Here is a 23,307-nt window from a genome sequence, read left to right as displayed (position 1 = left end):
AAAAAAAAAAAATTAAAATGTGTAACGTGAACTTGAGCCGCATCTAAATGCACCACAGTGACAGTCCAGTGGCACTGCCCTGCCACCACTCCCCATGCCCAGAGCTGTTCCTCTTCCCAGACCACAAATCCCCTCCTACTCCTGCCTGTCCCTCATAGCCATACTTCTTAACTTCGTCTCCGTGGATTTGACTATGTCACACTGTAAAACCAGACTTTGAGGGCCACTTAGGTTTTTATAGAGTTCGGAAGTGTGTGATCAGCGGGTTCTGGTGACCACTAGGTGTCCTGTTTAGCCTCACATGGGACGTGGCAGGGATGGCCCTGAGGAAGCCTTCCTTGTTTAGCAGTTTTCGAGGCCTTAGAAGAGAGTGAGGTGTGGGTATGGAGTATAACAGGGGCTTGTATGTTTTATGATTTCAGTTTTGAATTTCTAAATCTCACTTGTTCTTTTGAATATATTTTATAAAGCAGGTTAAAGCAGTTTTATTTTTTCCATCCACTTGGCTTCAGTAGTATTTACTGAGCAACTCATCTTTTCCCTACTGATCTTTTAAAAAAGATTCACTTAAGAATTTAAACTGCTCTTCACAAGACACATTGTCAGAACAGTTCTCCCATGAGCTGCTTGTGACACTTTGTAAATTCAGAGATAATGGAAAAGCTCAAAAGTAAACACAAAAATTTCATTGTCAGTGATCTAGACTGCTCATCTATGTAAAATAAGGTCTCCCTTTTTCTCTCCGTTGGAGAAACAAAAGAATAAACAGTTTCATTCAACCTCCTAAATTCAATGTGGAGTTTGACTCTGACGGCGCAGTTGTGTCTCCCTTAGTGGTGCCACTTAAGGTGCTAACGGCAGAGGTAGAGTAAATCAAGGTGTGCGTGGCCCTTCGGGGCAGGGCTTGAGAATCCCAGCAGAGCTTGCACTTGGCAGCAGGGAGGCGAGGAGCCCCGGCCTGCGGCCCCTGGCCTGGCTTTCAGGTGCTCTGTGACGTTCTTTTGAGCTGCCCTTAAAGGCCTCAAGTGCCCCCTAGGAGCCAGCCGATGAGCTTGGCTTCTGCCTGGAAGGCCAGCGACAAAGACAAGATCACATCTGATACAGCTATTATTTTAAAACATGGAGTGTGTTTACACTTCTAACGTGCTTCAGCTTCATAAACATTTGTATAAAGGGTGAGAGGCAAGTAAATACCCTGTGGTGTGGCTTTTTTTTATTTTCTGCTTGAGAGACAAGTTCATTTCCTCTCTTCTCCTTTTAATCTTCCTGTTTCCTTGACACAACTGCCTCTGAACTCCATTCTTGTCTCTCCCTGCTGTGACAGTTCACTAGCACTTCATGATACCTAAGACTCTTTCAACTTTTATTTTCCGCCAACTGTCAGTTGGAAAATAAGGTTGCTTTGTTTGGGAGGGAAAGGGTAGAATCCTTTTTGAATGTCTCCTTTTCCTTTGAAGTGGGAGCACTTGAGAGACAATTGAACTGCTTTTAGATTTTCCTTGCCACCCAGCCTTTTCTTCTGATAAATCCTGCCACGAACACACAGTTCTGTTGATGACATCGATTTGTTGCTATGGAAATAGTGGTAATGTCACAGATTCAGCCCAGTGACTTTAGTGCAGGTTCTTACAGGAGAAATGGGTAAAGCTTTAGGAGAAAACCTCATTAAACCTGAAAGCTATCAATTATAAGGAGGTAAAGGTGAATCTTTTCTATCATGAAAACAAAAAGTGAAACTTGGAAAACACGTGTAATCCAGTGTTCCGGTGGAAATTCTGATCTGCAAGAAATAAAAATTTACATTTTTTCCCCAGAGTATTTCTTCCAGTTAAATTCAAATTTCTTAGCTCCAATTATTTGCATTGAAACAGCCTTTCCCTTTTGATCTTCAGGACAGGGGCAGCCACAAGCACTTCCCTCTCCAGTTGCAGCAGCCAGTCCAACCCCTGGCAGGCCGCAGCAGCAGAACGGGAGCTCGGGAGCCGGTAAGATGGCCGCACCAGAACGTGTGTCAGTCATGTGCGGCAGGATTCAAATAATGTTTTGAATTATCAATGTGGATGGAAGTAAAGGGAGTTTTCATAATGTTATACATGACAAGAGTTGTCTTACAAAGAATTATTCTGATCCTTCTTATTGACTGTGTGATTGAAAAAGTGATAATCTTGTTGTATTGTGTTTTGTTTTTCTGAGCCGGGCCTTCCCTAGTTAGTTCAAGCTGGCCTTGACCTCACTCTGTAGTCCAGGCTGACCTGGAATTCCAGCAGGCCTCCTGCCACGGGCTCCCAAGTACGGGGATGAAGACGTCTACCGCTACACCTGCTGATAGTCCTTTAAAATAAGAGGGATCCTACTTTCCTCAGTTAATAGCTTATCTAGTCCTGTAGTTTCATCTTTGTGTTTTATACCCTCTGCCTTTCTGTGAATTTGTATGCCTTTAAAATCTTGCCTTTTCACTGTCTAGCATCCGCTTACTAAATTGTGTGTGGCTGTCTCTTGTTTTCCCATTTTGGACTCTTGTTTGCGTGAGGACAGAATCATTTATAGGTTAGAGGTTCTGCTTCTCAGTCTCATGGCAGAGAAATAGTTTCTTCTTTTAACGTTCTCTGCAGCAGGTCCTGAGAGGCCCTGATGGAATCGTTTTGTTTATTCTCGGGCCTTTGTTTTAAGAACCTCTTGATCTGCAAGGTCACCACCAAAAATTATTAACTTGTGCAATGTGGTTTGGTGTATTTTTAGAGGTCTGTTTTTTCTGTCACAATTTCACATAGGCCTCCTTTTCTCCTCTCCTCAGTTATTAGTTTCTGTTTTTTAATGAAGAGTTCTAAGAAAAGCAGGTTAAGACGTCACTAATGTTTCTGTGAAACTTTGAAGACATAAGACTTTTCCGCATTGGTCTTTGTTGTTTTTATCTAGTAATATCTATGAATCTGCCCAAAATAGTAGCACATACTATAATCGCAGACTTGGGAGGCTGAGACAAGAAGATCACCTCCAGTTTGAGGTCAGTCTGGACTACATAGTGAGTTCAAAACCAGCCTGACCTACATAATGAGACCTTGTTTCAAAGCAGAACAAAAACAAACAAAATTCTTGGGGCTGGTGAGATGGCTCAGTGGTCTAAAGCACCTACTTAGAACAGGCTTAGCAAAGCACAAGGACCGCGGTTCAATCCCCCAGCACCACATGCTAGTCAGCCCCGCCCCCTGGTGGGCTGAGCTGGCCACACACACACACAAATAAATAAATTTAAAAAAAAAAAACAAACAAAATTCTTGAATCGATCATCTATTCGTCTTCCTTTATGGTTAGACCTTCATATACAGAGCTCTCATATACTATTGAAGGGAGTAGTGGAATAGAAACGCTGAGTAATCTAAGAGCATCTTAGAAGCTGAAATACAAGTAGTACATTATTTATTCTTCCCTCTCTCTTCACATATTACCTTTCCATTTGTCTATATGTGCTTTACAGTGTATTGAAATTTATTTTTTTTTATTTTTTTATTTTTTTTAATAATTATTTATTTATTTATTCATTCATTCATTCATTTTGTGTGTGTGGCCAGCTTAGCCCTCCAGGGGGCGGGGCTGTCTGGCATGTGGTGCTGGGGGATTGAACTGCGGTCCCTGTGTTTTGCTTAGCTTAGCTTGTTCTAAGTAGGTGCTTTAGACCACTGAGCCATCTCACCAGCCCTGAAATTTATTTTTAATGATTAATGATCCCAAAACTGGGTTGTGAAAGAAAATGGACTAGACATGTAGCGAGGGATGGCTGCCTGGCACCAAGAAAAGAAATGGGGAGAGGCTGGGCACAGGGGTGTAGGCCTGGAATCCCAACACCAGGAGACTGCACCAGGAGGATTGTGGGTTCAAGGTCAGCCTGCCCACACAGCAAAAACAAACATATTGGAAGAAAGGATGCTTTATTTGATTTGATTTGTTTGTTTGTTTTTACAGTACCAGGGATCAAACTCAGGACTTTGTGCTTGCCACACAGGCACTTATACTGCTGAGCTATCTCCCTGCCTCAAGAAAGGGTGCATTATGTGATTAATAAAATTATGTTTTCTATTCTCACTGCTATGCTACTTGGAGTAATGTGGTACATGCAGTGAAAACTCAGTAAATGACGGGTCTATATTTTTAGTGAAATTCTATTCTGAGGTAATGTTTTTATGTAAATTCATAGAACCAAATTAAGTTTTCTAAATTGGAGGTTGAAGCTGTATAGACACAGTGTATGGATAAAGGAACCCTTCTGCTAATGGGCTTCCATGACCTGTCCTTTCCCTGTAGTGAGCAGGTGCATAGCTTTGGGTAAAGGAAGCAGTCATCCTGGCTACCCTGCCCCTGTGTCTTGACTAAACACCAATTCCCACCCTGTGCTCCCAACTAAACATCATTTTACAGGCTTTCCATTCTGTGGTAGTGTTATAAGTCATAGTTGTCCTTTACCACCAGGGCCTATCCTATAGGTCCATTACATCCTGGTGAGACTAATGATTTGCTATCAGTTTTCCCCATCAAGAAAGTTGGTTTTCAGGACTGGAGAGATAGCTCAGCAGACTAAGTGTCTGCTTAGGCAAGCACAGGGTTCGGGGTTCGAGCCCTGGTACCGCATGCCGTGCTGGCACCAGCCCCACCCCAGGCATACTGAGTTGGCCACCAAGTCCAGGCGTGGTGGCACATGCCTAGAATCCCAGCACTGGGGAGGCTGAAAACAGGAGGATCACTGTAAGTCCAAGCTGTGTGGTGAGACCCTATACCCAATATAGTAAAAGGAAAGAAAGAAAGTTGGTTTTCTTTCACTCTTGCTAACAATGCAAGAGATATTTCAGAGGGTGGACCTCAGAAAAGAGGATGTGTAGACTTGGTACTGTCATTATCCACCCCAGGGCTTAAGTCAGCAGATACAGTTATAGGCTCCCATGTGCCCAGACTTCCTTCAAGATGGCTTTCCTGGCCTCCTGCTTCAGGCTGTGCCTGACTGCATATTTCTTGGAGGATAAAAAGGAGAAACTTTGCTGCTGATCTTGTGTGATTTCACTGCAGCACATCAGTGGTAAGAATTGTTGTAAAACTTATAAAATTTAAGTAGAATAATGATTTATCCTTTTGTGTGTATGTGTTTGTAAAGGTTCTGCCGCCCCCAAGGCTTACGGTGCCTCAAAGACATTTGGAAAACCTGGAGGGCCCGGCCCGTTGCACCCTTCTGGGGGGACACAGTCCAAAGTGGTTCCCATTGTCAGCCTCACGCCGTACCAGTCCAAGTGAGTTGCTGTATGGGACAAGACAGAATGTACTTAGAAAATGGTGGAGGAAGCTCTTGTGGGTTCTGTGTGGTCACCACCATGTAAATGGGTTTCTCTCTTGTTCTGCCTGCGTGCCTGCCTGTCTGTCTCTGCTCTGTCTCTGTCTCTCTCTCTGTCTCTCTGTCTCTGTCTCTCTCTCTGTCTCTTCTTTCCGGAGGTGGAGGAGGGAACAAACAGCGGCAGTCTTTAACTCTTACCAAATAAAATGACAGAAAAAGCAGCCTGCCATTGTGGAGTTTTACTATTTTTCAAAGAATTTGAAATTAAGAATTTTTGCTATTTAAAGATGCAGTTACTAGGCCTGTGAATAAAAATAAATATTTGTGTTAATGCAGAAGGCATTTCATCTTATAAATAGGTCACTTTTGGTCTAAAAATTATTACTGTGATTTACTTAGGCTAAGATAATATGTACTATTTATATTAACTGCATTAATATACACTGAACATATATTTCTTATATGACTTCTTTCCCATTAAAAATTAATTTAAGTGTTGAGAATTAGAGTTCTTTTTTCAGAATTCATTCAGATAGGTTTTTATTTATTTCCCAGTACTTGGTTATCCCCTCTAAAATTACAAGTGTGGTGAGTATGCCTGACACCTCTGTTCAGGGTAGGCACCAGGCCTGGGTCTTTGGCCTTACACCTTCTTATGCAGTGTCCCATGTCTAAGGTCACACTGCTTCAATGTGTTTTTCTTTCTTTGACCCAGGAGCACCACATTTGGTATTTGTACTCATCATGCATTAGGAATGAGACAAGAATTTGGCCCTTGTGTTAGCCAGCTTTCCATTGCTGTGATAGCTTGCCTGAGAATGGCAATTTAAAAGAGCAGAAAGTTTATTTTGGCTCATGGTTTCCAAAGCTTCAGTCCAGGTTCAGTGGCTGTGTTTGGAAGACACAGTGGAACAAAGCTGTTTGCCTCATGGCAGCCCAGAAGCACAGAGTGAGAGCCAGAGAGGAAGGGGCTGGGGATCAGATACAGCCCCTAAGTCACATCCCCACAATGCACCCCTCCAATTCAACCCTGCTTCCTTAGTTTCCATTACCTCTTTTTTTTTTTTTATTTATATGTGTGTGTGTGTGTGTGTGTGTGTGTGTGTGTGTGTGTGTGTGACCAGCTCAGCCCACCAGGGGGCGGGGCTGGCTGGCATGTGGTGCTGGGGGATCGAACCACGGTCCCTGTGCTTTGCTAAGCTTGTTCTAAGTAGGTGCTTTAGACCACTGAGCCATCTCCCCAGCCCCCCATTACCTCTTTTTTTTTTTTTTTTCATTACCTCTTAATAACGCTGTCAAATTGCAAATCCATCAATAGGTTAATTCACTGATGAAGTCAGAGCCCTTGTGAGCTGATCACCATTGAGAAGCCCCACTGTGAACCTGTCGGGGATTAGTTGGTTGATTTGGTGTATAGGGGACTGAACACAGGGCCGTAGCACTAAACTACATCCCAAGCTCTTTTTTTATTTTTTACCATAGCATCTTGCTAAGTTTTCCAGGTTAGGTTTAAACTGGCAGTTGTCTTGCCTCATCCTCCAGGGTGCTGAGATTCCAGATGTGCACCACTACACTGAGCTGGGGATATTTTAGTTCCAAACATAGCACCACCAGTTATATCAGTTGCCATAACAAAATATAATTGCTGGTATTACTATACATTTTTAAATTTATTTTTAGCTTAGAACCTTTCATTAAAGAGATACTGTTGCCTTGGTGATGGATTTTGGAGAAGGGAGGGAGCTTATAAACGTACTTGACAGGAAAATGAGTTAGTGTTAAGCCACCTTTTATGTTTTTTACTATTTGCTTATCCTGGAAATTGTCAGGCTTGTATGTTGTCTTGGGGTTTTAATTAGCTAGATTAAAATACAGCTCACGTTGACAAATGGGATATGCATGGGGTTAGAAAGGCCATAGAAAGATGATTTCTTACTTGTTCATTAGTCCAAATAAGACACCAAACACTAATGGAACCTATTTGTTTTTTAGATGGACTATTTGTGCTCGTGTTACCAACAAAAGTCAGATCCGTACCTGGAGCAATTCTCGAGGAGAAGGGAAGCTTTTCTCTCTAGAACTGGTGGATGAAAGTGTGAGTACATTACATGAGGGAGGGTGGAGTGGGGGACAGTGTAAACAGAGCTCACCTTGCAGGCCTGTGTGGCAGGCCGGAGAGAGACGTGGTCTCTGTCCTCCTGGCTTTCCTGCTGTGGCTCTCTAATCCCCTTTGTGGTTGAGGGCTAAAAGTCATTCATAAAATCCTTTTTTTTCTTTTTTCTGTATTTTAGGGAAGGATCTACAGGGTGTTCAGGGTCTCACTGCTAGGTTGGACTCATAGTGGTTCTCCTGTTTACAGCCTCCTAAGTGCTGGGATTACAGGTGCGCATCACTACACCCAGTTTCAGTTGCCCTCTCAGCGCACACTGAGGGCAGGGCCAGCACGGCAGGCCCCGTATAAAATCCTTTGTAGCAGAAGTTAGAAACTAGTTTTCTGAGTGTATAAGTAGCCTCATGGGCCCAAGGCTGACTTGCTGGAGCCCCAGGATGTGATGTCTGCTGATGAACAGGGTGGAACTTTGGGTCCCAGCACAGGACAGATGACAGCCACTTTGCACAGTGAATGGCTTTTGGGAAATGGAATCCGACCACAGACTCTATGCTTTATTTCAACAAAAGAAAACCCTATGATAGGACAAAAAAAATCTCCGAAGTGTGGAATCTTGATGGCTTTATCTGTGTTTTGTTTGTAATTCCTAAATGTATTTTAAACATTCTTTTCAAGTAGATGCATGTTTCTTATTTGTTCAAATCCCCAAGAGGCTAGAGGGAATTTTTTCCCCTTTTCTTGTTTTTTCCTGAAAGAGGGTATAACATTCACATATTTGACTAACAGCAGAATCAGTATCAGAATGAAGTTTTCTGCAAATTTTTGGTCTAATCCAAAGTTGGCTAAGATCTCAACAATGAAGAGTCTGAGGCATCTATAAACAGTTTGACTGACAGAAAAGTAAATGGTGATTAAGTCACCAGCAGCTCGGAACGTGACTTGTGGTGCGTTTCTGGCAGTGGCTCCCGAGTGTGGAGTAATCTGTTGTTTAGGTTACAGGCGTGAGGGAAACCGGTGAGTCACCCTGGCTCGGCACACTTCCCCGTGGGAGTGCGGGCTGCAGGCATGTTGCTCAGTATCTACAATATTTTTGTTTTTATTGTCAGAAAATTAAATGTCGGCTTGGTGTGAATTTCTTAAGTTGAAGTTTATAAAGCTCAGGTATTCTGCGCCTGTCCTGCTGCACCAGCAGTGTGCTCTTGATGTCAGAGCGGCCCGCTTCGCACTGGCCAAACTGGTCTTGTTTTGGTTTTTTGTTCAAGGGTGATACTTGCCTTTGTTTTGCTTTTTTTTTTTTTTTTTTTTTTTTTTTTTTTTTTTTTTTTTTTTTTTTATAGAATTTAGCTTTTTAGGGCTGGGAAGATAGCTCAGTGGTCTAAGTGCCTGCCTGACAAGTGCAAGGACCCAAGTTCAATCCCTGGCACCACATGCTATGCCAACCCCGTACCAAATAAATTAAGAAAAGGAAATAAAGTTCAAATTAAAAAAAAGAAAGAAAAATCCACAATAAATAATTAAAAAAAAAAAAAGAATTTAGCTTTTTAATTTTTATTTTACGAAAAAAATAAAACTTCATAGCAAAATTAGAGAATGACAATAGTTAATATTCTGTATCGTGATCTTCAAAGTAGTTTCTTAAGATAGCACCTAAACGAAAAAGGTCTCTCAACAAAGAAGAAATGGATAATAGAACAAAATTTTTCAGCGAGTTAAGAGAAACTAGTAGTGGGGGGAACTACACACTCGGGTCCCCCCTCCTGTCCCTCTCGGGACAGGAGCTTTCTTTCTCTCAATAAATATATTCTGCTCAAAAAAAGAAAAAAAGAGAAACTAGTAGTATAAATGAAACAAATTAGCATATATATTAAGATATTTTTGAAACAATTGAATAGGTAATTTGGGAAGGATTCTTTTGGTGGTTTTGTTTTGGTTTGTTTCTTTTCGTTTTTTTTCTTGGTACTGAGATCAAACCTGGGACCTTGTGCTTGCCAGGCAGGTGCTTATGCCGCTGAGCTAAATCCTTGGTCCTGCTTTGGTTTTTGAGACAAGGTCTCACTATGTAATCTAGCCTGGCCTTGAACTCATTGTATAGACCAGGCTGATCTTAAACTCTTAGCAATCCTCTTGCCTCAGCTTCCCAAGTCCTGGGATTACAGGTACATACCACTATGCCTAGCCTACTTGGGAAATTGTTGAACTTCTCCCTACTCTAATTGACTTTGACATTATAAATAACATGTTTTCACTTGCTTCTGTAGGGTGAAATCAGAGCTACTGCTTTCAATGATCAGGTGGACAAGTTCTTCCCCCTCATTGAAGTGAACAAGGTACCATAATACTGATTTAGAACTGACATTGTTGAGTTAGCTTGTGGAGGACCACCCAAGCAGCTGTTCTTGAAAGAAGAGCGATTGTCACCATTTTGGTTGAGCACCAGATCCTCAAAACATGAGATACTATCTCAATAGCATAATGCAAATTACTTTCTCTGCATATGGCAGAGGTAAATGTAGGCCACTTACCTAGCTCAGCTCACAGTACTCACCCACTTCCCACAATTCTCAGTCATTTCTCCTCGGGCTACTCCTCCACTGAATAAAACCCCAGTGTGGCCCTTGGGTCAGCCTCTTTGTTTTAGAAAGCCATGTTCATGGCTGGACTTGGGGCTCCTTGGCTCCCTAATAATTATATTTTGGGGTTTTTTTTTTTTTGTTTTTGTTTTTGGCAGAACAGGGAATGAACTCAGGTCCTTGCACTTGCCAGGCAAGCGCTTGTTCTACTGAGCCATCTCCCTGGCCCCTCCAATAATTATAAATAGGTTTTAGTCTTTACTTTCTCTGTGGGTTGCACTGGGAGTGGCAGAGTGGAATTAACTTGATAGGATTCCAATAACATATCTTTGATATTACAAATATGGACTTCTTGGACCAAGACAAAAACCTAGAGGGGACTCCTCCATTAGCTGGTAGATCAGAGATGAGCAGAGTGCTGTTCATTGGAGTATTGTATCTGATTTGTTGAGCTATCTTGCATTGCATGGCTTGGTTTCTTTTGCAGGTGTATTATTTCACAAAAGGCACCCTAAAGATTGCTAACAAACAGTTCTCAGCTGTTAAAAACGACTATGAGATGACCTTCAATAGTGAGACTTCTGTGGTACCCTGTGAAGATGATCATCACTTACCTACAGTTCAGTTTGATTTTATAGGAATTGATGATCTGGAGAAAAAGTCAAAAGACTCACTTGTGGGTAAGTCCAGGTCTGGGGACAAAGAATGATGATTTGTAGTGTGTGGCGGGTCACACTTTGGGTGCTTGCCATTCAGCCTTTGGTCATGCTATGTGAGGAGACTTGACCTCTTGCACTAAGACCTTGTGCCTATATTTTAGACATAATTGGGATCTGCAAGAGCTATGAAGATGCCACTAAAATCACCGTAAAGTCTAACAACAGAGAAGTTGCTAAGAGAAATATCTACTTGATGGACACGTCAGGGAAAGTGGTAACGGCCACTCTGTGGGGAGAAGATGTAAGTACCTGCAGTGAACAAAAAGAGCTCCATGCGTAGGTTATCTTGTCCTGTGGGGCTTTGGCTGCCTAGGTGGTAAAGGGTTGTGCTGATTTTTTTTCCCCCCTTAGTGATCATTTGAAGTCTTCTTTTACTTCTATGAGGAGTGCTGTGATGTCCGCTTTCTGTAGTGAAGTTCTCTTTCCTCTAACTTTAGGAGAGTACTGATAGATTAGTTTTGATGTGTTTCTCAGGATTCCTGCATATGTAGCCTGTCTCTATAGAGTCTGCATACATTGATTATATTTACTATTGACTTTTCCTTGTTTTCTCTAAAAATATTGAGTGTATTCTTCCTGCCAATGACATTTGTGTGTGTTTGGTGTTTGTTTTACAGGCTGACAAATTTGATGGCTCCAGACAGCCTGTGATGGCCATAAAAGGAGCCAGAGTTTCTGATTTTGGTGGACGGAGCCTCTCTGTGCTGTCGTCAAGCACTATCATCATGAATCCTGACATCCCTGAGGCCTATAAGCTTCGTGGATGGTAGGTTTTATGGAGCTAAGCCAAGGGGATATTTGAGCCCAGGCTTTGAGTATGGGAGCTCTCCAGCAAACAGAAGGCTTTGTGACTGAACAGAGCCGTTTCTCTATTTCTTGGAGGCATATGCCTTCTGAGAGAATGACTTTAAAGCCCTAAAACTGACAAACCCTAATCCTGTGACAAACCTGGTGAGTTGGAAAGAGGCAATTAGAATGTAAGGGCCACATGCTGACCTCAGCCCTGAGAAAGCAGGGGCGGCCAGGCTTAGCTGTGTACTGACAATTTTATGCTAAGGGGCATCTTTTGCTCCCAGGCCTGAGCAGCGGGACCTATGGTAGAAGGGGAGAGCGTGGAGTCTCTGGTGCTGGCCGCATCTTCTTGTGTCTATTCACAAGATAGAGCATGATAGGGACTGAAGGCTTTAGTTGGCATTGTATCACTATTCCCAAAGCACTCAAGGGATGAAGGGGAGCCTATTAAAATCTCACTAGATCTAGCTTTTTAAGACATTAAAACTCTGGAGCATTTGAGCCTGAAACATAGTAGGCAAGAATTGATGTGGTCAGGGAAAACACTTTAGCCCAAGCTTAATAATTTGTATAGCCATAATCACAGAATCCTGGAACATATGTCAGTTTCCAACTATGTCTTAGAATTTAAATGACTCAAAAATTAGCCTGTATTTCAACTCTTTGGGGAGTTTTTGAGTCTAATGGAAACCAGTAGCTCTAGTATTTCATGAAACATCTGCTGGATAGCCATATGACATCACTCACAAGTCATCCTTGTGAGTGTGACCCACCTGCATGTATTTAACTATTTCATTTTACTGGGGTTTTTTTTGGTTGAAATTTTTTGGGGGAGGTTAGTTTTTTGTTGTTGTTTTTTGTTTTTGTTTTTGTTTTTGTTTTGGTGCTGAGGACCAAACCCAGGACTTCCAGCTACCACCAAGCCAAATCCTCAGCCCCCATTCAAGTATTTTAGTAGCTTGTACTGTATTACAAGGCAGGGCCTGTTGATAGTCTGACCACAAATAGCCATGGTTCTGGTTTTTTCTTCTTGCTCGATGTACTTTCAGGCTTTCGAGCATGACCCCAGGTTAATTGCATGTCTGCATTGAGGTGTTCGTATTTCACTTGTCGGTATCTGTGATCCCAGGCTACGTAAGGACAGAGCTGTGCCCCAGACAAAATAACTTGACATTGATCAAAGGGAAGTTTGTGTAGCACATGCTCCTCCTCGGATTAGAATTTAGATCTTGGCTTTCACAAGGGGGAGTTTTTATTGTATGTAAGAAGGGCTGGCTGGCCTCTTGCTCTGTTACCTCCTCACGAGTTATCTTTGATGGCACATGTCTCCTTGGAGCTTTAGAAACTTTTTTGTTGTTTTTACCATTTTATTTTTACATACATATTTGGTTAAAAAAAATCAGTGTATTTCTAGGTCCAGTTTAGGTAACTGAAGAGCCTTTCTTAATTTTTTTTTTGTGAAATCGAGGATTGAACTCAGGTCCTTGCGCTTGCTAGGGAAGTACTTATTCTACTGAGCCATGAAGAGCCTGGCCCTGAAGAGCCTTTTTAATATGTAGTTGATGTCATCTAGACCAGTGATGGCAGACCTTTTGGAGCTTGGAGTGATGATAAACAGCTCAGTCTGGCACATGTGCCGTAGATGCTCCACCCCGGTCTAGGCCCAGAATTTGCTGCAAACACAGTCTGAAACGAAAGGGGAAATAACATTTTTCTGAAGAACGGTTGAGAAGTTTCTACAGTACATTAAGAGGTTCTCTTTCCCTGGTAGCAGAGTGGACAGGTATGGCCAAGCAAGCAGGGTACAGACCACCAGCAGTTAAGCCAATGTGTCATGGTACAGGCATTACAATTCAAATTTCCTGTGCTCAGAGGTAAACTTGCTAAACTTTTGTAAGAGGCAGGTGCTGACAAAAATGGGGTCACTGCCGCTGGTAAGCCACATGCAAGGTGCTCTGGAAAAGGCTGTGTGCTGTTAGCCCACAATATGTGTTGATCCTTGTTCAGGTAAACTCCCATGTGTTTCCGGTTGTGATATAGTATCGCTTATGATTTCCTTGATAGTGTCTGGTTATATGGCTTTCCACCAGAGCTGCCTGCTGGCCCCTCAGCAGCCCGTGCCTGCTCCACACCCTTGCTCCGCTGCACCAGGGCTCGCTGCAGCCTCTGTGCCTCTCGCCAGGGTGTAGCCATCTCACAGCTGCCCTGAAACCGTAAACTTGTGTAGCTGGTAGTGAAGCAGATTTATGGACTTGCCAGGCTTCTGCGAGAGAGTTTAGCTGGTTGTCTGACAGAATGAGAAGGCAGCTGTCTGCAATTCAGGGCATAATCCATTCTGTGGGAGGGCTCTTTTTAGGAGGCCTGTTCTATATGTGGTTAGCTTTTACTTACCCACCTTTTGGATCATGTTTGGTGTGGGGTGTTTTGTTTTGTTTTTTAATGTATTTAGTACAGGGTCTCACTACACAGATGGGACTCATAGTGATCCTCCTGGTTTTCAGCCTCCCAAGTGCTGGGATCCTAGGCACATGCCACCACGCCCAGTCTCAATCAGTATCTCAGTGTACCCCAGGGGTGGGGCCAGCACAGCAGGCTGGGGATCAGAACTCCGGCCCCTGTCTGCCTAAGCAGAGCTTTAATTCGCTGAGCTATCTGGCCAGCCCACATTTGGTGTTCTTAAGCTCATGCTAACTGCTCTATGCTTCAAGGATGGTCCTGAGCCCCCTTGTGACTTGCTTTACTTCAGATCAACTGATAGGCAGTCAAGAAGAATAATTGATTTTAATAATAATTCAATGCAAGTTAGTGTAACTTTAATGTTGGGATAAGTAACATCTCACTAAAAAGATGAACTTAAGCCAAGGGTGGTGGTACCCGTCTATACTCTCAGCACTGTGGGAGGCTGAGGCAGAAGGATCAAAAGTTTAAGCACAGCCTGCATAACTGGATCATTTAGTAAGACCCTGTCTCAGAATTAAAAAAGCTCAGTGTGAAGGCCCCAGCTTCAAACTCTTGTATCACTAAATAAATGAATGGTAAATCTACAAGAAAGCAAATAGTGCCTTCTGATAAATGACTTCAGGTTATAAAATCATTTAGAGTAGCCGATCAGGCTTAATAGGTTTTCCACCCTGGGAACATCTTTGTGTAATCTATTACAAAATGTTACCTGTCCCTTTCCATTCCAGTATATTTCAGTATATTGGATGATAAAAATGCAGCTGTTGGGCTGGTGAGATGGCTCAGTGGTCTAAAGCACCTACTTAGAACAAGCTAAGCTAAGCAAAAACACAGGGACCGCGGTTCAATCCCCAGCACCACATGCCAGCCAGCCCCGGGGCGGGGGGCCGCCCCCTGGTGGGCTGAACTGGCCACACACTAAATAAATAAATAAATAAATAAATAAATAAATAAATAAATAAATGCAGCTGTTGCTGAAGTAGCAGGACAAGCCTTAGATGGACAAGCATTAGAGGTCTCTCAGGGCTCCACAGTATTTTTTGTTGACTTTCCTGGTTACCTTGAGGTCGGGGCCACTTCCAGCATGCACGGCCTGTGCAGGACAAGGGTCCGTGGTACTTTGGCACTGTTTGTCTTGGCCACTGGAGGGCATCAAAGCAAATAAGATGGAAGAGGAGACCTACAGTGTAATGAAGAAACAGTACCAACTTCACTGTCATGGAATGGCTGATGTGACAGCAGGAGACAGGAGCTCCTACTTAGTCTGTAGGAGCAAGTAGCACATGGGAGAAGTGCATGAAGTTCCTGGATTTGTTTTTCAGGTTTGACGCTGAAGGCCAAACCTTAGATGGTGTTTCCATCTCTGACCTGAAGAGTGGGGGGCTAGGAGGGAGCAACACCAACTGGAAAACTTTATACGAAGTCAAGTCAGAGAACCTGGGCCAAGGTGACAAGGTATCTATCTTATGTCCTTGATCCTTTTTAAAAGCATGGAAAGCCTACAATGAGAGGATGAGTTGGAGATGTGGTTTGTGATACCAGCAGTGGGATGTTACTTCAGAGCTGCGCTTCCTGCCTGAGGTTCTGCCCAGTGCTGCGTGACTGAGAGGCATGGCAGAGCGAGGCGGCCGGGCTTCCTGATGGGAATGATGGGAGCCTGCTGATATGTTGAGGCAGAAAAATGTGAAGAGCTGTTTCTTCACAGAACTTGAAGGAGTAATCACCAAGCTTTTCTGATAGTGTGAACTGATTTGAGGCCCATACTTCTTTTCAGTTTGTTTCTACAAATGGAAGTGCTTGTGTATCTCAAAGATGTATTTTGAGTGAAGCAAACTATTCAGGCTCAGAGCAGGCATTAGGTGGTTGCCGAGTGCTTCCCCACTCCTCGGCCAGCCCTGCCACTTCTGTGTCTTGCAAGGGTTGGCTCTGATGTTCGACCTCACTTAGAGCTTTCTTTCCAGTATTTGTTAATGACCCTCACCCCATCTTGGTTTAACCTGTATTCTGTCCGCAGTTCAATTGATTGATTGTCTTTTTTTTTTTTTTTTTTGTGAAACTGGGGATTGAACTCAGGCCCTTGTGCTTGCCAGGCAAGCGCTTATTCTACTGAGCCATCTCCCCAGCCCCTTGATTGTCTTTTTGAGACAGGGCCTCACTGTTCAACTCAGGCTGGCTTTGAGCACACTTTGTAGCCCAGGCTGGTCTCAAACTCCCCATGATCCTCCTGCCTCAGCCTCCTGAGTGCTGGGATTATAGGCATGCACCCCCATGCCCACCAGCATTTCAATATTTAAATTATGTTAGGACTGGGTGAAATAGCTCAGTGGACTAAGCACCTGTTTAGGCAAGCACAGGGACTGGGGTTCAATCTCTGGTACAACAGGCCCCGCCCCCAGGCACACTGAACCGGCCACTGAGACCAGACATGGTGGTGCACACCTGTAATCCCAGCACTTAGGAGGCTGTAAACAGGAAAATCTATGAGTCCGATCTATGTAGTGAGACCCTGAGCACTCTGTAGACCCTTCCCTAAAATACAAAGAGAGAGAGAGAGAGAGAAATGAGGCACTCAGCCTGGTAAGGTGGCGCACGCCTATAGTCCCAGCAGTCTGGGAGACTGAGGGAAGAGGATCATGAATGGAGACTTACTAAGTCACTACATTGCCCTGGCTGGACTCATACTTGCAGTCCTCCTGCTAGGATTATAGGCATGTGCCACCATACATGCTAGGGAAGCTGAGCACTCTGCCACTGAGCTATGTCCTCTGCCTGTCTCTGGAGCTTTTCCTTTTTTAAAAAATTTTGTTGCTTTTGGTTGTTGCAACAAGGGCTCACCATGTAGTTCAGGCAAGACTTGAACTCTTGGCAATCCTCCTGCCTCAGCCTCCCAAGTGCTAGGATTACGGTGTAAAGCACCATCCTCAGCTTAAAATGTTTTTGTTGTTTTTTTTTTTGTGTGTGTGTGTGGTCCTGGGGTTTGTATACAGAACCTCATGTATGCAGGCAAGTGCTCTTTCATGGAGTTATGCCCCTAACCCTGTAGCCTTCTAAGCTAGTTACTCATCCAAGCTCTTTAAACAGCCATTGTTTTACCTTTTTTGGTCTGAGACATCAGGAGGTCCCAGCAGTTGGTGACCTAGCTCTGAATTTGGGTGCACCCAGAGGGAACTGCTCCCTGGCAGTACTAAACACAAACCAAAAATAATTCATCTGAGAACCTCTCTGAAGGTTAAAAGTAAAAGCAGATATCAACCACACACAGAGACCAAAAAAAAAAAAAAAATCCCAAAATATGGCTTAGTTTTTGCCAGATACACTTCTCTCTAATCTCTCTGCTGAGAAGGCACAGATCTTATTTAGAGGTATTTTTGCATTGTGCTAAATTTTAATGACTCAAACCTGTGTTGGTAAACAAGGCCACAGACCATGTCCACCTTGCTGCGCACCTGTTGTAAATAAAGTTTTATTGGAACACAGCCATATGCTTCCTCTGTAGACTGCTCTTGCCAGCAAGATTTGAGTAGCTGCAACAGAGACTGTGTAACCAAATGGCCCATCAGGCCTGAAATATTTACTGTGTAACTATTTACAGGAAGATCTTGCTGGCTCCTGACCTAGACAAACACAGAGGAGGACCTACACCCTTGGAATCACTGCCCTTGCTTCTGTTTAATGTGGGAAGAATGGTTGATCATAACTACACTAGATTTTTGTAGTCTCCATTACTTGGCATTTCCTAAATCTGTGGCCTTTGGAGGTTCAGAGGAACAGAAGGAACAAGTCTTATAGTCTCCAGCAAAGAAGAACACTATTTGTTTTATTGAATTAATTGAATCTAATTTAGAAATAACTTACAAGACATTGCATGCTTTAGAACAAAGTTTGTTGCCTTGGTGGCTTTCATACACAGCACATGTGATTTCTGAAATTATGGAATGAATGATTGCATGTAATCACTTTGTGAGCTTCAGAATTAGGATGCATGGACTGCACCTAGCATTTGTAAGTAAGGGCACGCCTTGAGCTGCCTGTGTCTGCGCTGAGTGTAGGTGCGGCCCTATGTCTTAAGGCTTTGTTTTCATCTGAAGGCGGACTATTTCAGCTCCGTGGCAACAGTGGTGTATCTTCGCAAAGAGAACTGTATGTACCAGGCCTGCCCAACTCAGGATTGCAATAAAAAAGTGATTGACCAGCAGAATGGCTTATACCGCTGTGAAAAGTGCGACCGGGAATTTCCCAACTTCAAATACCGCATGATCTTATCTGTAAGTAGAGTGGGTGCCTGAGAACCACCAGGGCCAGGCGCCATGGCTGGACCAGCACAACCAAGATGGCCCACGATAGGGAGTTTGCAGATAAGTAGGAGCTGAGGAGTGTGTTACTATTCTATAAATAAGCAAGTAGGGCCTTTCAGTCAACTGGATAGCAGTCTGTTTTCTGCTACTAAAAGCTTTTTTTAATGCCAGGAAGTTGAATTGAGATGCCCCAAATGATTTTAGTCTTCTGTGGATGTCATACAATTACAGTATTGGTGGCACTCACCTGCTAACTCTTATGAAGATAAATTAATTTGAAATGGCATTTCTGGAGAGCAGTAATTGTACTTATACAGCCAGTGCCTATATTTAGTTATTTTTCTTACGGATGATCTGTTCCTCCAGTCTTAGTAGAGCTGACTTCAGAGGAATGTGACTGTGCTTGAGGTGGGATTGTTGCTTTTTTTGCACTATAAAGATTGCTTTCTTTTTCCAGAAACCTCTAAAATGAAAGGTATGAAGTACCTAAATGATAAAAGTATAAAAAGGCACTCACATTTTTCTAGGTTGTCTATCTAAGGAAATAATCAGGTATGTTATGGTGCAGAAAGTTAACACTGTTGTTCACTTTAAAAATTTGGATTCTACTTGAATGTCCTTAATATTCTGTTGGTTAATTCCTTTATTGAATATAAGGTGGGATGCTGCAAAGCCCTTAGAAACAACCATTCATTATCTGGCAGTTATCATGTTTGCAAACCATTACTAAAAAGGACTATTGGATAATCCTAAGTGAATAGTCAAAATTATTAGTTGAAAATAGCAAATTTTAAATGGAGTATCTTATATGATCTTAAAGAATGCACACAGACAAGAAGAAAAAAAACAGGACGAATATCACAAGATTACTTCTGGGCTAATTTTTATTTTCATTCTATCCTTCTGCATTATGCAGTTTTTTGTGTATGTGCCATGACTACTTATAATAAGTTTAAAGAAATCCTTTTAGATTAAAACAAGAGAAAGAATTCCACCTGTCCTTTCTACATTCTAAAAGCCCCTTAAAGTTGTGATTTCAGGACAGTTCCACTGCATTTCTCAGTTTCGTAAACTAAACTTTTCATTGAACTAAGACGAAGGGCACTGTTTCAGATAGTTTTTTCCATCCACCTTCATGTTAAACTGCTAAGTCGTGGGTTGTCCTGCACACTTGCTTCATTTGACATTTTCCGTGGGCCTGCAGCGTTGCTGTTCTCCCCCACAGAGCACGAGGCTTGGTGCCTCTTATGAGGAGAGCAGAGTAAAGGAGACGCGAGCTCCAGTATGGATGTCACTGTCTTTTTTTTCTTTTTTTGTGCTGGGGATTGAACTCAGGACCTTGTGCTTGTCAGGCAGGTGCTTATGCCGCTGAGCTATATCCCTGACCCTCAACTTTTTTCTCATCGTCACATCTTCTATTTAACGTCCCTGTGTATATGCAAAGTTAATATGTGAAATCATCACAGTGATACTTTTAAAAAAGACTTTACTGTGATTTCTTAGTTAAAAAAAGCTTACATGAGCAGCTAGGTTCTTTGAGATCCACTTGTTTCTTTGGCCCGCCCCAAATTAATTTCATACCATGTATCCTGTTGGAGATGCTTGATTATACCTTTTTGTTGCTGAGTAGATTTGATTGCTAAAGAGCTTTAGCCCTGGCTCTGAAGTTGCCTGGGAGCTTCAGATCAATCCATCTCACATAGCCTCTCCTATCAGCTGGAGGACATATGTCTAATTTAAAGTACAAAGTACCTATGCTACAGGTGGAGGCTTGTTTTGACCTCCAGTCCCAAACCCATCGCATCTAGAGGAACTAGGTTATATGTGCACAGATTCTATATCTGCAGTTTACTTGGGCTCTGTCTTTTTTTTTTTTTTTTTTTGATGGAACCAGGGATTGAACTCAGGCCCTTGCGCTCCCTCCCCAGTCCCTTGGGCTCTGTCTTTAATTAAGCTCTGAAATCACATATCAAGGCATATCTAGACTACACCTGAAACTTGTTTCTGTCATACCTTCAACAGTTTTACAAAGACCATAGTATAGGTGTCCCTCGACTTACAGTGGGGTTACATCCTGACTGTTGCCAAGCCACAAATTCGTTTAATGAACTACTGAACATCATAGCCTTAGCACTCCTACCTCAGATGGGCTCAGAACAGGTACATTTGTCTACATTTGAGCAAAATAATCTGACATAAAGCTTATATTGTAGTAGTGTTGAGTATAATTTATAGAATATGGTATTCTATAAATTATTAAGTGAAAACAGGATGGTTGAATAGATATGATTTTGCATATAAAGTGAAAAATTGTTTGAGTCAAACCTTCATAAATTGAAAACTATATTTTTGTAATGGTAGTATTTTTTTTTTTGGTGGAACTGGGGATTGAACTCAGGCCCTTGCGCTTGCCAGGGAAGCGCTTATTCCACTGAGCCATCTCCCCGGCCCCATGGTAGTATTTTTCACCTTGGAAATTTTAATGTGTGGAAAAAATTAACCTCCCATTGCCCTTAATCTGTCTTCCTTTTATTATTTATTTGCTTAAATAATAGAAAGTTGTGTTTTTTCAGGCAAATATCGCCGATTTTCAAGAGAATCAGTGGGTGACTTGTTTCCAGGAATCTGCTGAAGCTATCCTTGGACAGAACACTGCCTATCTTGGGGAACTGAAAGAGAAGGTTGGCCACAGAGTTCGTTCTAGCTGTACTAGTTCTTGTGCTGTAACACTGAGCCTTTTTGTTGTTTAATATTTTTTGGGTGCTTCTTTGGAGTGTTGTATCTTATTTCTCAGCCTTACGATTACTTGTGAGCTCACCTGAAAATTTTTTTTGTCTAATATTGTGCATTTTATTTTTTAAATTTTATTTATTTATTTATTTTCAGAACCAGGTATTGAATTCAGGCCCTTGCACTTGCCAGGCAAGCACTTATTCTACTGAGCTATCTCCCCGGCCCCATAATATTGTGCATTTTATATGTACTTAACATTAAGGGGCTGGTGAGATGGCTCAGTGGTCTAAAGCACCTACTTAGAACAAGCTTAGCAAAGCACAGGGACCGCGGTTCAATCCCCCAGCACCACATGCCAGCCAGCCCCGCCCCCTGGTGGGCTGTGCTGGCCACACACACACACACATAAATAAATAAATAAATAAATAAAATTAAAAAAAAACATTAAGGTATTGAGGGCTGGGGAGATAGCTTGGCAGCATAAGCATCTGCCTGGCAAGCACGAAGTCCCAAGTTCGATCCCAGGTACCGCATGCTGTGCTGGCCCCAGAACTCCAGACACACTGTGCCACCCCAAAAGTGGGCATGGTGGCACACACCTGTAACCCAGTGCTTGGAAGGCTGAGACAGGAGGATCGCTGAGTCCAAAACTGTGTAGCGAGGCCCTGTATCAAAAAATAATATAATAACATAAGGTATATAAAAGAAATCTTTTAAAATAAGCATGTTACAGATATAAACCAAATTATTTGTTTCTACCGTTCCTGTAAGCTCGTCAGAGCTAGGGTGATGGTGGTCACTCAGAACTAGAAGGTGCCTTCTGAAATAACCCAGGGTTTACACATGTCTTTTGTAGTGTAATAAACACCTTCTGAAAAAGTTGAATCATATCCTGGTTTAAATGCACATGTAGGGCTGGGGAGATAGCTCAGGGGCATAAACTCTTGCTTGGCAAGTATAAGGTCCTGAGTTCAATCCCTGGTACCAAAAAAAAAAAAAAAAAAAAAGATGATGGCTATTTCCTCAAATGCGATTTTTATGAAGTGACTTTTCATAAAATTACTTTACCCTTTTCATCTTTATAAACTTGCATTTTACTTATTAGATTTATTAATACCGAAAATGCTGAGCTTGGGAAAGATAGTTCCTCAAATAAAACTTATAAATAAGACCAATGAAAGCACATACACATCTTTGCTCCACCCCCCATTTCTTCCATGTTGGTCAGAATACTTGCAAAGGCTACAGAAAAATTTGCCGTATGATTTGATGTGTTTTTCTGGTTCTTTCTGTCCTCTTCTGTATGGTTCTGCTCCTGCCTGCCTTTAAAATTGTCCGTGAGATCTCTGGCAACAGTCCAAAGAAGTCCTTTTACAAAAATAACTAGAATTGACTTTAAAGTGTGATAGTATCTTTTATCTGTTTTGCCTGGGCCTCTATTTTCATATCAGATTTTAAGGCTCAAGGCTGCCTCTCAGGACTTTTGTGAGCTTATTATATTTGACTGTTCTTAGCTGGTGAAGGAGGACACACAGAAGCTCCTCCTGCAGGGGCTGTGCTGCTCACGGAGTGTGTGTCCAGGCCTTCCCGGATCTGGAATAATAATCAGGCTGGTATGAAACTATTTACATATTGAAAGTGCAGTAAACAGCTTTTTTTTTGTCAACACAAAAAAGAGGTGTATATATGGTAAAGCCGTTTCATATTCTGTGTGGCTTATGTGAACTATTTCATATAAAGTTATTAATTTTATACATTTTTATGTAAAACATTCTCTAATACTTGCTCTACAGACTTTATTTTTTTTAAACAGTACTGGAAATTGAACCCAGGGCTTTCACACTGAGCTATATGACCAGCACCACCCCTTTTCTCTAGTGTTTTTGTTTTTGTTTTTGTTTTGTTTTGTTTTTTGAGACAGGGTTTCCCTCTGTAGTCCAGGCTGGCCTTGAACTTGCAGTGGTCCTCATTCTCCAGAGTGCTGGAATTACAGGCCACTATGCCCGGCTCCTTTTCTTAAAATTTGGTGTTACTTTTTTTTTTGTAGTACCAGAGATTGAACTCAGAACCCTGCGCTTGCCAGACAAACACCTATTCTACTGAGCTATCTCCCTAGGCCCTGCTTTTCTTAAAATTTGGGATGGCACTTTTATTGAATTGCTCAGATTGGGCTTGAATTGGTGACATTACATTCCTAAATAATGTCTCTTTAAGTACCTTGGAATGTAGGCATATGCTACAAACCAGCTAAGCTTTTCACCTCTTCTCCTCTTCTTCTTTCTCCTCTCCTCTCCTCTCCTCTCCTCTCCTCTCC

General features: G+C 42.3%; 1 protein-coding gene across 1 annotated transcript in view; it reads left to right on the top strand.

Annotated features, from left to right (window-relative positions):
- The window catches only part of Rpa1 (replication protein A1), a 69,295-nt gene that overhangs the window by 41,531 nt on the left and 4,457 nt on the right, over window positions 1-23,307 (top strand). The window contains exons 6-15 of the mRNA XM_004635470.2: window positions 1,893-1,985; window positions 5,141-5,273; window positions 7,307-7,409; window positions 9,683-9,751; window positions 10,482-10,674; window positions 10,815-10,954; window positions 11,331-11,479; window positions 15,288-15,420; window positions 18,054-18,230; window positions 20,834-20,941. Coding sequence (XP_004635527.2) covers window positions 1,893-1,985; window positions 5,141-5,273; window positions 7,307-7,409; window positions 9,683-9,751; window positions 10,482-10,674; window positions 10,815-10,954; window positions 11,331-11,479; window positions 15,288-15,420; window positions 18,054-18,230; window positions 20,834-20,941 — 1,298 coding nt within the window. The remainder of the gene's footprint in view (window positions 1-1,892; window positions 1,986-5,140; window positions 5,274-7,306; window positions 7,410-9,682; window positions 9,752-10,481; window positions 10,675-10,814; window positions 10,955-11,330; window positions 11,480-15,287; window positions 15,421-18,053; window positions 18,231-20,833; window positions 20,942-23,307) is intronic.

The sequence above is a fragment of the Octodon degus genome, unplaced genomic scaffold, assembly GCF_000260255.1.
Source record: "Octodon degus isolate 3935 unplaced genomic scaffold, OctDeg1.0 scaffold00072, whole genome shotgun sequence".
NCBI classification, from domain to species: Eukaryota; Metazoa; Chordata; class Mammalia; order Rodentia; family Octodontidae; genus Octodon; species Octodon degus.
The sequence above is the reverse complement of the archived record's forward strand: the minus strand, read 5'-3'. Positions and strand labels throughout refer to the sequence as shown.